The sequence below is a fragment of the Coregonus clupeaformis genome, chromosome 39 (genome assembly GCF_020615455.1).
Source record: "Coregonus clupeaformis isolate EN_2021a chromosome 39, ASM2061545v1, whole genome shotgun sequence".
NCBI lineage: Eukaryota > Metazoa > Chordata > Actinopteri > Salmoniformes > Salmonidae > Coregonus > Coregonus clupeaformis.
The window spans coordinates 589,353-605,504 of NC_059230.1; the positions used below are offsets into that span (position 1 = coordinate 589,353).

Genomic DNA, 16,152 nt, shown 5'->3' on the forward strand with positions numbered 1-16,152 from the left:
AATGCTGCAGAAATGTTTTCAATTGAATTTATCACAGGTGGACTCCAATCAAGTTGTAGAAACATCTCAAGGATGATCAATGGAAACAGACACACCTGAGCTCAATTTCGAGTCTCATAGCAAAGGGTCTGAATACTTATGTAAATAAGGTATTTCTGTTTTTTATAATACATTTGTTAAAATTTCTAAAAACCTGTTTTTGCTTTGTCATCATGGGGTATTGTTTGTAGATTGATGAGGGGAAACATTAATTTAATAAATTTTAGAATAAGGCTGTAACGTAACAAAATGTGGAAAAAGGGAAGGGGTCTGAATACTTTCAGAATGCACCGTACACATCAGTGGTTACTCCTAACCACTGATCTAAGGTTTTGCACTTCTTCCCCCACATTGCTAAGGTTAGAGAGAGGAAGGCTAAACCTGATCAGTGCCTAAGGGCCTAACAGGGCAGTTTCTACCCGGAGCGTCCGTGCGCCTCCTCCCTGTGGACCCTGAACGGCAACCCGTGTCCCGGGATGATGACATCAGAGGTGCGTAGCGCCTTCTGTCGGTTGACCTCCTGAACTGCAGGGTTCTCACTCAGCTCCCTCCAACTGTCGTCATCAGTGCAACTCTCAAATAGGTCTCCGGCAACAAGCACCGTGCCCATTGTGGTTCCCTTCACAAGAAGGCTCACATCGCGCCCTGTGTGGCCCGGAGTGGGTACTATTGACACCTGGTGGAGAGATGAAGGTATTGCAATGAGGTTTAGAGTACAGTTGCAGGAAGTACTTATCAAATCAAATTTTATTGGCCACATGCGCCGAATACAACAGGTGCAGACATTACAGTGAAATGCTTACTTACAGCCCTTAACCAACAGTGCATTTATTTTTTAATAAAAAAGTAAAATAAAAAAGAGCAGAAGTAAAATAAAATAACAGTAACAGTATCAAAACTGTTCGCTGCTCTGGCACCCCAATGGTGGAACAAGCTCCCTCACGACGCCAGGACAGCAGAGTCACTCACCACCTTCCGGAGACACTTGAAACCACACCTCTTTAAGGAATACCTGGGATAGGATAAAAGTAATCCTTCTACCCTCCCCCTACCCCACCCCACCAAGTGGTTGTCCCACTGGCTATCATAAGGTGAATGTACCAATTTGTAAGTCGCTCTGGATAAGAGTGTCTGCTAAATGATGAAAATGTAAATGTAAATGCAGTAGGGAGGCTATATATACTGGGGGGTACAGGTGCAGAGTCAATGTGCGGGAGCACTGGCTAGTTGAGGTAGTTGAAGTAATATGTACATGTGGGTAGAGTTAAAGTGACTATGCATAAATAATTAACAGAGTAGCAGCAGCGTAAAAAGATGGGGTGGGGGTGGGGGGGCAGTGCAAATAGTCCAGTACAGTAATATACAAATGATGAGGTTACTGATTAAAGTAAGTGCTGGTGAATATGCATGGCAAACCATTGAAAATGGCTGTTACACATACACACACACTATTGAATATGATTACACTGAGTTGGGTTGATCAAAAGAAGAGTTTCAGACTCACATGTTCATCAATAGGATATGGTTGCCCCTCAGCTAGCTGGTTAGGAAGGTACCTATCCCCCTCACTGATGTCACACCCCACAACTATCGTTGCCCCTGGAAACAGCCCCAGATTACCAACATGGTCGGAGTGGCCATGTGTCCCCACCACCAAACTGACATCACCCGGGTCTAGTCGCTTATCCTTCAGCCGTTTCACTAGAAAGTCCCGGTCCCACGGTCCTCCGGTGTCTACTAGAATAGTTCTAGGTCCCGTTAGGAGAGAGATAGTCCCGTCTGCTCGGAAAGAACCGTCCTGTTCGGAAAGACAATAGCCAACTTTGAGCACCGATATGGAGTAGGGTTGCCCCACAATCTCGAGTTCTGTGTCCGATAACTCGCTTCTTTTAAAGTCGCTACTGTTACATGCATAATTTTTTTCAGTCGCTTCCATCTCTGCTTAATAATAGATGTTTGCTAGCTACAGAATCACAGTTTTGGATAAATGAACTACAAACATTATCACAGGTATCTAGAAACCACATATGTTGTCGACAGTTTGTATCAATTCTACGGTATGGCAAGAGGGACAAGTGCAATTTTGTCGTTTGGAAAGATGTTTAGGTGTCACAGCAAAGTGCTTTGGTGCCATCTGCTGGATAGCAGAATCTATTACATTTTGTAAGGCCAGCTGGCGTGATGCAACTTTGCACCATGATCACTCTACCTATATCTGCCTGGCCTAAATTACGGTGGGTAGTAAACATATTTGGCTTCCAGTAAAATGTCATGATTTCTTTCGGTATAAGTCCACTTTCAAGACTGTGTCATGCATCTAGCTACCGTGTGTATGACCAACAATAGTACCATGAACACAACAGAAGCAGGTGAGAGCTACACAGGTAAGTCACTTTTTTGGGTTTAGGAGGTAAATTCTGGGTATTTTCAGATATTGAATAATTTTAGATGCTGTATATTATGAGATGCTAATAGAGATATCTTAAACATTAAAAAAGAAAGCTGACAAAAGTGTCAAACCTCAGTTAAACCTCAAACCAAAAGTTTACTCAAAGTTTACTCAATGTTAATAATTCATTGTCTTAAAAATAACTGGCACAAATTTACAGAATATACATTGTTTAATTACTATTTCATACATTTGAGACATTTTATTTAAAATAACTGAAAACTATGACATTAAAACCCACCTCAATCAAAACAAAGCAAGTGCACCTACAGTTACAATATTATACCTGAAAAGGTTTTGAATCTAAGAGTTCTGTGAAATGATTGATCACATTGCATGAGGTTGATGTTGGTTCAAGACATTTATTTTGAGTTACAAGGAAACAATTGGAGAATTCCAGTAACGTATAATCACTCTAAGGAAGTCTTTGGAACTGACCCTTGATCCTATAAACACTGGCAGACATATTGACTGCATGGCTCCATTGTTATTGTTCTTGTGAAATAGTACATCTCTCTCTCTCTCCCCCCTCTCTCTTTCTTTATCCCTCTCGCACCCTTACTACACAAATTCTCTCTCTCTCCCAATCTCTCTCTCTCTCTCTCTCTTTCTCTCTGTCCTTGTCTTTTCTCAATGTCTCTCACCCTTACTACCCTGTTTCTCTCCCTCCCTCTCTCTCTCTCTTGCTCGCTCCTGCTATCTCCCTCTCTTTCCCTCTGTCTCAATCTCTCTCTCTCTCTCTCTCTCTCTCTCTCTCTCTCTCTCTCTCTCTCTCTCTCTCTCTCTCTTTCTTTCAATTCAACGTAAGGGCTTTATTGGCATGGGAAACATATGTTTACATTGCCAAAGCAAGTGAAGTAGATAATAAACAAAAGTGAAATAAACAATCAAAATTAACAATAAACATTACACTCACAAAAGTTCCAAAAGAATAAAGACATTTCAAATGTCATATTATGCGCAAATAGGGAAAATAAATGAACATAAATATGGGTTGTATTTACAATGGTGTTTGTTCTTCACTGGTTGCCCTTTTCTTGTGGCAACAGGTCACAAATCTTGCTGCTGTGATGGCACACTGTGGTATTTCACCCAATAGATATGTGAGTTTTCAAAATTGGGTTTGTTTTCGAATTCTTTGTGGATCTGTGTAATCTGAGGGAAATATGTGTCTCTAATATTGGCATACATTGGCAGGAGGTTAGGAAGTGCAGCTCAGTTTCCACCTCATTTTGTGGGCAGTGTGCCTGTCTTCTTTTAAAAAATCCTAATTGACTGGATAGTGATTCTGTAATTACATTGTGTAGAATTTGGTGATTGTCTGTCTAATAGGAAACTTCAATGACCAACCTGGAGATGACAACATCAAGCCATATGGTAAACCAGCCGTCAACACCAACAAACTAGGAGAGAGCTGGCAGGTGCCCGACGACCGCCCCGAGTGAGTCTCACGCACCTGTTTTCGTTTCTTTTACATTCATGAATTGAATGGTTTTATGTATCCAGTATTTTTCAGGAAGTACTATAGTCTGACCTGGGATACACCTGGGATAGGGTCCTGTGTGGCTCAGTTGGTAGAGCATGGCACTTGCAATACCAGGGTTGTGGGTTTGATTCCAATGGGGGACCAGTACACAAATGTATGCACTCATTACTTACTGTAAGTTTCTCTGAATAAGAGCATCTGCTAAAATGATACCAGAACCAGAGAAATCAAATCAAATCAAATCAAATTTTATTGGTCACATGCGCCGAATACAACAGGTGCAGACATTGCAGTGAAATGCTTACTTACAGCCCTTAACCAACAGTGCATTTATTTTAAACAAAAAAAGTAAGAATAAAACAACAACAACAAAAAAGTGTTGAGAAAAAAAGAGCAGAAGTAAAATAAAGTGACGGTAGGGAGGCTATATATACAGTAAAATAAAGTGACAGTAGGGAGGCTATATATACAGGGGGGTACCGTTGCAGAGTCAATGTGCGGGGGGCACCGGCTAGTTGAGGTAGTTGAGGTAATATGTACATGTGGGTAGAGTTAAAGTGACTATGCATAAATACTTAACAGAGTAGCAGCAGCGTAAAAAGGATGGGGTGGGGGGGCAGTGCAAATAGTCCGGGTAGCCATGATTAGCTGTTCAGGAGTCTTATGGCTTGGGGGTAGAAGCTGTTGAGAAGTCTTTTGGACCTAGACTTGGCACTCCGGTACCGCTTGCCGTGCGGTAGCAGAGAGAACAGTCTATGACTAGGGTGGCTGGAGTCTTTGACAATTTTGAGGGCCTTCCTCTGACACCGCCTGGTATAGAGGTCCTGGATGGCAGGGAGCTTTGCCCCAGTGATGTACTGGGCCGTACGCACTACCCTCTGTAGTGCCTTGCGGTCAGAGGCCAAGCAGTTGCCATACCAGGCGGTGATGCAACCAGTCAGGATGCTCTCGATGGTGCAGCTGTAGAATTTTTTGAGGATCTGAGGACCCATGCCAAATCTTTTTAGTCTCCTGAGGGGGAATAGGCTTTGTCGTGCCCTCTTCACGACTGTCTTGGTGTGTTTGGACCATGATAGTTCGTTGGTGATGTGGACACCAAGGAACTTGAAGCTCTCAACCTGTTCCACTACAGCCCCGTCGATGAGAATGGGGGCGTGCTCAGTCCTCTTTTTTTTTCCTGTAGTCCACAATCATTTCCTTTGTCTTGGTCACGTTGAGGGAGAGGTTGTTGTCCTGGCACCACACGGCCAGATCTCTGACCTCCTCCCTATAGGCTGTCTCATCGTTGTCGGTGATCAGGCCTACCACTGTTGTGTCGTCGGCAAACTTAATGATGGTGTTGGAGTCGTGCCTGGCCATGCAGTCATGGGTGAACAGAGAGTACAGGAGGGGACTGAGCACGCACCCCTGAGGGGCCCCGTGTTGAGGATCAGTGTGGCAGATGTGTTGTTACCTACCCTTACCACCTGGGGGCGGCCCGTCAGGAAGTCCAGGATCCAGTTGCAGAGGGAGGTGTTTAGTCCCAGGATCCTTAGCTTAGTGATGAGCTTAGAGGGCACTATGGTGTTGAATGCTGAGCTGTAGTCAATGAATAGCATTCTCACGTAGGTGTTCCTCTTGTCCAGGTGGGAAAGGGCAGTGTGGAGTGCGATAGAGATTGCATCATCTGTGGATCTGTTGGGGCGGTATGCAAATTGGAGTGGGTCTAGGGTTTCTGGGATTATGCTGTTGATGTGAGCCATGACCAGTCTTTCAAAGCACTTCATGGCTACAGACGTCAGTGCTACGGGTCGGTAGTCATTTAGGCAGGTTATCTTAGAGTTCTTGGGCACGGGGACTATGGTGGTCTGCTTGAAACATGTTGGTATTACAGACTCAGTCAGGGACATGTTGAAAATGTCAGTGAAGACACTTGCCAGTTGGTCAGCACATGCTCGGAGTACACGTCCTGGTAATCCGTCTGGCCCTGCGGCCTTGTGAATGTTGACCTGCTTAAAAGTCTTACTCACATCGGCTACGGAGAGCGTGATCACATAGTCGTCCGGAACAGCTGGTGCTCTCATGCATGCTTCAGTGTTGCTTGCCTCGAAGCGAGCATAGAAGTGGTTTAGCTCGTCTGGTAGGCTTGTGTCACTGGGCAGCTCGCGGCTGTGCTTCCCTTTGTAGTCTGTAATAGTTTTCAAGCCCTGCCACATCCGGCGAGCGTCAGAGCCAGTGTAGTATGATTCAATCTTAGACCTGTATTGACTCTTTGCCTGTTTGATGGTTCGTCGGAGGTCATAGCGGGATTTCTTATAAGCGTCCGGGGTTAGAGTCCCGTTCCTTGAAAGCGGCAGCTCTACCCTTTAGCTCAGTGCAGATGTTTCCTGTAATCCATGGCTTCTGGTTGGGGTATGTACGTACGGTCACTGTGGGGACGACATCATCGATGCACTTATTGATGAAGCCAGTGACTGATGTGGTGTACTCCTCAATGCTGTCTGAAGAATCCCGGAACATGTTCCAGTCTGTGCTAGCAAAACATTCCTGTAGCTTAGCATCTGCGTCATCTGACCACTTTTTTATTAACCGAATCACTGGTGCTTCCTGCTTCAGTTTTTGCTTATAAGCAGGAATCAGGAGGATAGAGTTATGGTCAGATTTGCCAAATGGAGGGCGAGGGAGAGCTTTGTATGCGTCTCTGTGTGTGGAGTAAAGGTGGTCTAGAGTTTTTTTCCCTCTGGTTGCACATTTAACATGCTGGTAGAAATTAGGTAGAACGGATTTAAGTTTCCCTGCATTAAAGTCCCCGGCTACTAGGAGCGCTGCATCTGGATGAGCGTTTTCCTGTTGATTAATGGCCTTGTACAACTCATTCAGTGCAATCTTAATGCCAGCATTGGTTTGTGGTGGTAAATAGACAGCTATGAAAAATATAGATGAAAACTCTCTTGGTAAATAGTGTGGTCTACAGCTTATCATAAGATACTCTACCTCAGGCGAGCAAAACCTCGAGACTTCCTTGGTATTTGATTTTGTGCACCAGCTGTTGTTTACAAATATACAGAGACCGCCACCCCTTGTCTTACCAGAGTCTGCAGTTCTGTCCTGTCGATGTAGCGTATAGCCTGCTAGCTGAATGTTATCATTGTTGTCGTTCAGCCACGACTCCGTGAAACATAAGATATTACAGTTTTTAATGTCCCGTTGGTAGGATAACCGTAATCTTAAATCGTCAATTTTATTCTCAAAAGATTGAACGTTGGCTAATAGGATTGATGGGAGAGGCAGTTTACTCGCTCGCCGTCGGATCCCTACGAGGCACCCGGATCTGCGTCCGCGATATCTCCGTCTCTTCCTCACGCGAATGACGGGGATCTGGGCCTTGTCGGGTGTCTGTATGATATCCTTCGCGAACGCCTCGTTGAAGAAAAAATATTCGTCCAATGCGAGGTGAGTAATCGCTGTCCTGATATCCAGAAGCTCTCTTTGGTTATAAGAGACGATGGCAGAAACATTATGTACAAAATAAATTACAAATAACGCGGAAAAACACACATAATAGTACAATTGGTTAGAGGGCTGTAAAACGGCAGCCATCTTCTTCCGGCGCTGTTCAAACCTACCAGCTGTGGGATGATCAGTGACCCTAACGGTGAGAGACACACACGCACACATACAAACACACACACACACAAATGCACACACTGTCTAGACAGTGATTTAAAAGAAAATCCTATGCTCAAGCATACTTTCTTTCACCAAAGCTGTTGCGTAAAATATACTAGACACAACTTGTAATGTATATTTCAGTCTCCCCCTTCACTAAAACCATTTCTCATCAATTTACATTCACATTTACATCATTTAGCAGACGCTCTTATCCAGAGCGACTTACAAATTGGTGCATTCAACTTATGATAGCCAGTGGGACAACCACTTTTTATTTTTTATGGGGGGGTGGGGGAAGGATTACTTTCATACTATTCCAGGTATTCCTTAAAGAGGTAGGGTTTCAAGTGTCTCCGGAAGGTGGTCAGTGACTCCGCTGTCCTGGCGTCGTGGGGGAGCTTGTTCCACCATTGGGGTGCCAGAGCAGCAAATAGCTTTGACTGGGCTGAGCGGGAACTGTGCTTCCGTAGAGGTAGGGGGGCTAGCAGGCCAGAGGTGGATGAACGTAGTGCCCTCGTTTGGGTGTAGGGTCTGATCAGAGCCTGAAGGTAAGGAGGTGCTGTTCCCCTCACAGCTCTGTAGGCAAGCACCATGGTCTTGTAGTAGATGCAAGCCTCAACTGGAAGCCAGTGGAGTGTGTGGAGGAGCGGGGTGACATGAGAGAATTTGGGAAGGTTGAACACCAGATGGGCTGCAGTGTTCTGGATAAGTTGTAGGGGTTTAATGGCACAGGCAGGGAGCCCAGCCAACAGCGAGTTGCAGTAATCCAGACGGGAGATGACAAGTGCCTGGATTAGGACCTGTGCCGCTTCCTGTGTAAGGTAGGCTCGTACTCTGCGAATGTTGTAGAGCATGAACCTGCAGGATTGGGTCACCGCTTTGATGTTAGCGGAGAACGACAGGGTGTTAACCAGGGTCACGCCAAGGTTTTTTGCACTCTGGGAGGAGGACACAATGGAGTTGTCAACCGTGATGGCGAGATCATGGAGCGGGCAGTCCTTCCCCGGGAGGAAGAGCAGCTCCGTCTTGCCGAGGTTCAGCTTAGGTGGTGATCCGACATCCACACTGATATGTCTGCCAGACATGCAGAGATGCGATTCGCCACCTGGTTATCAGAAGGGGGAAAGGAGAAAATTAATTGTGTGTCGTCTGCGGAGCAATGATAGGAGAGACCATGTGAGGATATGACAGAGCCAAGTGACTTGGTGTATAGAGAGAATAGGAGAGGGCCTAGAACTGAGCCCTGGGGGACACCAGTGGTGAGAGCACATGGTGCGGAGACAGATTCTCGCCACGCCACCTGGTAGGAGCGACCTGTCAGGTAGGACGCAATCCAAGAGTGAGCAGCGCCGAAGATGCCCAACTCGGAGAGGGTGGAGAGGAGGATCTGATGGTTCACAGTATCAAAGGCAGCGGATAGGTCTAGAAGGATAAGAGCAGAGGAGAGAGAGTTAGCTTTAGCAGTGCGGAGAGCCTCCGTGACACAGAGAAGAGCAGTCTCAGTTGAATGACCAGTCTTGAAACCTGACTGGTTTGGATCAAGAAGGTCATTCTGAGAGAGATAGCAGGAGAGTTGGCTAGAGACGGCACGCTCAAGAGTTTTGGAGAGAAAAGAAAGAAGGGATACTGGTCTGTAGTTGTTGACATCGGAGGGATCGAGTGTAGGTTTTTTGAGGAGGGGTGCAACTCTCGCTCTCTTGAAGACGGAAGGGACATGGCCAGCGGTCAAGGATGAGTTGATGAGCGAGGTGAGCGAGGTGAGGTAAGGGAGAAGGTCTCCAGAAATGGTCTAGAGAAGAGAGGAGGGGATAGGGTCAAGCGGGCAGGTTGTTGGGCGGCCGGTCGTCACAAGTCGCAAGATTTCATCTGGAGAGAGAGGGGAGAAAGATGTCAAAGCATAGGGTAGGGCAGTGTGAGCAGGACCAGCGGTGTCATTTGACTTAATAAATGAGGATCGGATGTCGTCAACCTTCTTTTCAAAATGGTTGACGAAGTCAACCACAGAGAGCGGGGAGGGAGGGGGAGGAGGAGGAGGATTTAGCAGGGAGGAGAAGGTGGCAAAGAGCTTCCTAGGGTTAGAGGCAGAGGCTTGAAATTTAGAGTGGTAGAAAGTGGCTTTAGCAGCGGAAACAGAGGAAGAGAATGTAGAGAGGAGGGAGTGAAAAGACGACAGGTCCGCAGGGAGTCTAGTTTTCCTCCATTTCCGCTCGGCTGCCCGGAGCCCTCTCCTGTGAGCTCGCAATGAGTCGTCAAGCCACGGAGCAGGAGGGGAGGACCGAGCCGGCCGGGAGGATAGGGGACATAGAGAGTCAAAAGATGCAGAAAGGGAGGAGAGGAGGGTTGAGGAGGCAGAATAAGGAGATCGGAGGGAGAAGGATTTAGCAGAGGGAAGAGATGATAGGATGGAAGAGGAGAGAGTAGCGGGAGAGAGAGAGCGAAGGTTGCGACGGCACATTACCATCTTAGTAGGGGCAGAGTGAGTAGTGTTGGAGGAGAGCGAGAGAGAAAAGGATACAAAGTAGTGGTCGGAGACTTGGAGGGGAGTTGCAGTGAGATTAGTAGAATAACAGCATCTTGTAAAGATAAGGTCAAGCGTATCGCCTGCCTTGTGAGTAGGGGGGGACGGTGAGAGGGTGAGGTCAAAAGAGGAAAGGAGTGGAAAGAAGGAGGCAGAGAGAAATGAGTCAAAGGCAGACGTTCTCCATTGTGTCCCAGGTATCTTTAAGCCGTGCCACGCGGTGGTTCTCCCCAACATCTACCAGGAGAACTGTGTGTATGACCAGTGTGCTACAGGAGGGGAGACGGTGGCTCTGTGCCAGGCTATAGAGAGCTATGCTGACCTGTGTGCCTTGGCTGGAGTACCCATCGCATGGAGGAACAACACCTTCTGTCGTAAGTCACACACACACACACCTGTCGTAAGTCACACATACCTGACTGTTCTCCATGTGCTGTAACACACCTGACTGTTCTCCATGTGCTGTAACACACCTGACTGTTCTCCATGTGCTGTAACACATCTGTGTGCTTTTGGAATGTTTGTAATGTGTGTTATTTCTACTGTAAAAGAGGTGTGCCACAAGGATCAGTCTCAGTACCAATTCACATTCCATGTCCGCTCTGTTTCTGCCACCTCTCTCCTCCTTTCTCCACCCAACACTATGAATTAATAAAGATTAGTACCCATTAATAACCAATATTCTCTCTTCTTCCCTCCCCCCCAGCTCTGAAGTGTCTCCCAGGAAGCCACTACGAGCCCTGTGGTAACGCCTGTCCCTCCAGCTGTCAGAACCCTACTTTCAACTCCACCTGTACCCAGCCCTGCGTAGAGGGGTGTGTGTGTGACCCCGGAATGATCCTCAGCGGGGACAAGTGTGTCCCACCCAGCCAGTGTGGCTGCACCGACGAGGATAACAACTATAGACCGGTAAGCAAGATAGTCACCGTTTTTATCGTTGCTTTCACAGAAGTCAATACGATGACCTGGAACTCATGGGAATAATGTTAGCTAGAGTTCAAGTCATCACATAAACCGTTTGAAATAGTTTTAGTTTTAGTCTCTGTTTGCAAAAGCACAGCTTAGCTTTTAGCAGTGATGTAACTGTACACGTATTCGTACCGAACCGTTCGGGATCTCGGTTCGGTCTGCACTGTTGAATAAATAAAACAAAAATAATCACATTTCAGGCTATTCCGTTAAAACGACTAGAGCATATGCTCACATGGAAATGTACATTTGAATCTAAATGGGCACATTTCAAACTGTCCTTTTGTGAGGCGTAGCCGGGAACTATTTCTGGACAATGGCAAGTGGTGGGGTCGATAAACCAGGAGGATTCTCCATCATCATTTAAATCTCCAGTTTGGGAACATTTTGGTTTCCCAGTAGATTAAAACGGCGATGGACAGAAAGAGTATGTGGCCACTGCTCAACCAGAATAGCCTATTGACACCGACATCACCCCAGTATTCCTACATTTAAGTCATTTAGCAGACGCTCTTATCCAGAGCAATTTAGAGTAGTGAGCACATACATTGTCATACTTATCGTACTGGTACCAGTTGGAATCGAACCCACAACCCTGGCGTTGCAAGCGCCATGCTCTACCAACTGAGCCAAACGGGAACGCTCCTACCACCGGAGCAAGACAGAAACGAAAAAAATGAAAAAATGAAAAAAATATATATATACAGTGGGGAGAACAAGTATTTGATACACTGCCGATTTTGCAGGTTTTCCTACTTACAAAGCATGTAGAGGTCTGTAATTTTTATCATAGGTACACTTCAACTGTGAGAGACGGAATCTAAAACAAAAATCCAGAAAATCACATTGTATGATTTTTAAGTAATTAATTTGCATTTTATTGCATGACGTAAGTATTTGATCACCTACCAACCAGTAAGAATTCCGGCTCTCACAGACCTGTTAGTTTTTCTTTAAGAAGCCCTCCTGTTCTCCACTCATTACCTGTATTAACTGCACCTGTTTGAACTCGTTACCTGTATAAAAGACACCTGTCCACACACTCAATCAAACAGACTCCAACCTCTCCACAATGGCCAAGACCAGAGAGCTGTTTAGGACATCAGGGATAAAATTGTAGACCTGCACAAGGCTGGGATGGGCTACAGGACAATAGGCAAGCAGCTTGGTGAGAAGGCAACAACTGTTGGTGCAATTATTAGAAAATGGAAGAAGTTCAAGATGACGGTCAATCACCCTCGGTCTGGGGCTCCATGCAAGATCTCACCTCGTGGGGCATCAATGATCATGAGGGAAGGTGAGGGATCAGCCCAGAACTACACGGCAGGACCTGGTCAATGACCTGAAGAGAGCTGGGACCACAGTCTCAAAGAAAACCATTAGTAACACACTACGCCGTCATGGATTAAAATCCTGCAGCGCACGCAAGGTCCCCCTGCTCAAGCCAGCGCATGTCCAGGCCCGTCTGAAGTTTGCCAATGATCATCTGGATGATCCAGAGGAGGAATGGGAGAAGGTCATGTGGTCTGATGAGACAAAAATAGAGCTTTTTGGTCTAAACTCCACTCGCCGTGTTTGGAGGAAGAAGAAGGATGAGTACAACCCCAAGAACACCATCCCAACCGTGAAGCATGGAGGTGGAAACATCATTCTTTGGGGATGCTTTTCTGCAAAGGGGACAGGACGACTGCACCGTATTGAGGGGAGGATGGACGGGGCCATGTATCGCGAGATCTTGGCCAACAACCTCCTTCCCTCAGTAAGAGCATTGAAGATGGATCGTGGCTGGGTCTTCCAGCATGACAACGACCCGAAACACACAGCCAGGGCAACTAAGGAGTGGCTCCATAAGAAGCATCTCAAGGTCCTGGAGTGGCCTAGCCAGTCTCCAGACCTGAACCCAATAGAAAATCTTTGGAGGGAGCTGAAAGTCTGTGTTACCCAACGACAGCCCCGAAACCTGAAGGATCTGGAGAAGGTCTGTATGGAGTAGTGGGCCAAAATCCCTGCTGCAGTGTGTGCAAACCTGGTCAAGACCTACAGGAAACGCATGATCTCTGTAATTGCAAACAAAGGTTTCTGTACCAAATATTAAGTTCTTCTTTTCTGATGTATCAAATACTTATGTCATGCAATAAAATGAAAATTAATTACTTAAAAATCATACAATGTGATTTTCTGGATTTTTGTTTTAGATTCCGTCTCTCACAGTTGAAGTGTACCTATGATCAAAATTACAGACCTCTACATGCTTTGTAAGTAGGAAAACCTGCAAAATCGGCAGTGTATCAAATACTTGTTCTCCCCACTGTATATTTAAAAAAAAATAGAAGACAAATATACAGCGGATTCTGACCGGTACCAAAAAATTACAAGAGCGACAGGTATGTTTATAGTCGCGGATATGCGCCCATTGTCGGTGGTTGAGAAGAATAGGAGGTTTCAGCCCCTCGTGAAAGTGCTCGAACCACATTACGAACTTTGCCCTCTTGCACCCATTTCAGCAAACAGGTAGTACCCGTTCCATATAAGCAAGCTAAAGCCGAAATTGTCAATGAATCGGCCAAAGCACCCTGTCCGATCCATTTTTACATATTGATTTCACACTTTATTTTAGTGTAGACTATTTTTAAGGCTAGCTCGTATTGCTGTGGCAGATTGTTATGTCTAATGTTTATGTCTGTGTGTTTCCTAGGTGGGAGACAGTTGGTTCACTGAGCTGGACTGTTCGGAGCGTTGTAAGTGTAACCCTGGTAACAACGTCACCTGTGAGCCGTGGCAGTGTAGCCCCGCCCAGGAGTGTAAGGTGTTGGAGGGAGAACTGGGAGGCAGGGGAGACAGGGGAACAGGTGGAGACAGGAGAGCAGGTGGAGACAGGGGAGCAGGTGGAGACGGGAGCAGGTGGAGACAGGGGAGAAGGTGGAGACAGGGGAGCAGGTGGAGACGGGTGCAGGTGGAGACAGGGAAAGCAGGTGGAGACAGGGGAGGCAGGGGAGCAGGTGGAGACAGGAGGTAGCCTATTCTAGAGGGGGCTTCAGCACCGGCAAGCCCCTCCCTGGAACCGCCCATGGAAGCTGTGATGGTCTAGTTTGATAAACAACAACCCATAAGCCTTATAATTGATTATTGATCACCACTAATAACCTCCTCTTTCTCCCTCTCCCCTCTATCTCTCCCCCCCTCCTCTCCAGTTGAATGGGCACAGGGTGCGTACTCCTCTGTCGATCTGTGTGGCCGGGGCCAGGGTCTTGAGTAGTGGTGTCTACAGTCTGCTGGACACTGACTTTGGACTGAAGGTCAAGTTTGATGGAGTCCACCACCTGGAGATCACCATCCCTGGAGAATACTTCAACCAGGTACATACGACTGGACCCAACTATTATAATGTTACTGTATGATAATACATCTAACTACACTGAACAAAAATATAAACACAACATGTAAAGGGTTGTGTTGCCCCATGTTTCATGAGCTGAAATTAAAGATCCCAGAAATGTTCCATACACACAAAAAGCTAATTTCTCTCAAATTCTGTGCACAAATTTGTTTAGTGAGCATTTCTCCTTTGCCAAGATAATCCATCCACCTGACAGGTGTGGCATATCAAGAAGCTGATTAAACCGCATGATCATTACACAGGTGCACCTTGTGCTGGGGACAATAAAATGCCTGTGTTTTCATGTATGGATGTGTGTTTACAGCTTCCAGAGCATCCCAAACATGCTCAATGGGTGACATGTCTGGTGAGTATGCAGGCCATTGAAGAACTGGGACATTTTCAGCTTCCAGGAATTGTGTACAGATCCTTGCGACATGGGGCCGTGCATTATCATGCTGAGACATGAGGTGATGGCGGCGGATGAAAGACACGACAATGGGCCTCAGAATCTCGTCACGGTATCTCTGTGCATTCAAACTGCCATCGATAAAATGCAATTGTGTTGGTTGTCCGTAGCGTATGCCTGCCCATACCATAACCTGTTTACAACGTTGACATCAGCAAACCACTCGCCAACACGACGCCATACACGTGGTCTGCGGTTGTGAGGCCGGTTGGATGTACTGCTAAATTCTCTAAAACGATGTTGGAGGTGGCTTGTGGTAGAGAAATAAACATTCAATTCTCTGGCAACGCTCTGGTGGACATTCCTGCAGTCAGCATGCAAAGTGCATGCTCCCTCAAAACTTGACACATCTGTGGCATTGTGTTGTGTGACAAAACTGCACATTTTACAGTGGCATTGTATTGTCCCCAACACAAGGTGCACCTGTGTAAATATCATGCTGTTTAATCAGCTTCTTGATATGCCACACCTGTCAGGTGGATGGATTATCTTGGCAAAGGAGAAATGGTCACTAACAGGGAGGTAAACAAATTTGAGAGAAATAAATGTTTTGTGCGTATGGAACATTTCAGGGATATTTTATTTCAGCTCATGAAACATGGGACCAACACTTTACATTATGCTTTTATATTTTTGTTCAGTATATGTGAGGTTATTACAGTATTATAGACCCTACGTCCTGGGATTTCCTAAAATATTCTACGTAGCAGAACCCCTTACCTTCTAACAACTTGTAGCTTGTGAGCGTTGTGACGTCCCTCCCACTCTGTCAGCTGGGATCTCCTGTTTGGTAGTCTGCTTGTTGCAGGAGGCCAGTGGGCAGAGCTGGGAGGATTCGTCTACTGATGTGGCGCACCTGGGCAGGCTTGGCCTGCAGGCTATAAAAGGTGGCCACATCAGTCTTCCTTGACTGGCAGGCTGGCTTCCACCACCTTTTGGGTTTTTGGTTTGTTTTCACCATGCAACACCCTCTCCACTCATCCACACACTGCATACACTACTGATCCTACAGACGTCCACAGCTTATGTTACATTTTTGTATTTATCATTTCGTTTAATAAATGCATTCCTTTTTACATTTAAGTAATGCGTGGTCTCCTTTGTTGTTACGAACTATGAGCCAGGTCGTAACAGCGTCATAAGAGCAAAATGTGCATGTTGAGCCTCAGTTTTCTCAGCTTTTTGGACATGGCTT

The 16,152-nt window shown here is 46.1% G+C and overlaps 2 protein-coding genes across 2 annotated transcripts; one reads left to right on the plus strand and one right to left on the minus strand.

Annotated features, from left to right (window-relative positions):
• Positions 1-254: 254 nt before the first annotated feature.
• On the minus strand, positions 255-2,102 carry mblac1 (metallo-beta-lactamase domain containing 1). Its single transcript, XM_041867989.1, has 2 exons — positions 1,544-2,102; positions 255-715 (listed from the first exon to the last, which is right to left on the minus strand). The coding sequence occupies exons 1-2, from the start codon at positions 1,973-1,975 to the stop codon at positions 455-457; spliced, it is 693 nt and encodes a 230-aa protein (XP_041723923.1). The 5' UTR covers positions 1,976-2,102; the 3' UTR covers positions 255-454.
• Positions 2,103-7,577: 5,475 nt separating this feature from the next.
• LOC121554190 (zonadhesin-like) lies at positions 7,578-15,867 on the plus strand. Its single transcript, XM_041867669.1, has 6 exons — positions 7,578-7,608; positions 10,341-10,517; positions 10,850-11,052; positions 13,808-14,065; positions 14,304-14,468; positions 15,766-15,867. The coding sequence occupies exons 1-6, from the start codon at positions 7,590-7,592 to the stop codon at positions 15,865-15,867; spliced, it is 924 nt and encodes a 307-aa protein (XP_041723603.1). The 5' UTR covers positions 7,578-7,589.
• Positions 15,868-16,152: the final 285 nt, after the last annotated feature.

Bases quoted from the DNA above. Each gene is read 5' to 3' on its own strand.
- mblac1 (XM_041867989.1), bottom strand. From the start codon at position 1,975: ATGGAAGCGACTGAAAAAAATTATGCATGTAACAGTAGCGACTTTAAA. The intron at 716-1,543 runs GTGAGTCTGAAA...TCTCTCCACCAG, and splicing joins CATATCCTATTGATGAACAT to GTGTCAATAGTACCCACTCC.
- LOC121554190 (XM_041867669.1), top strand. The intron at 14,066-14,303 runs GTGGAGACAGGG...CCTCCTCTCCAG, and splicing joins GCAGGTGGAGACGGGTGCAG to TTGAATGGGCACAGGGTGCG. The intron at 14,469-15,765 runs GTACATACGACT...TGCTTGTTGCAG, and splicing joins CTGGAGAATACTTCAACCAG to GAGGCCAGTGGGCAGAGCTG.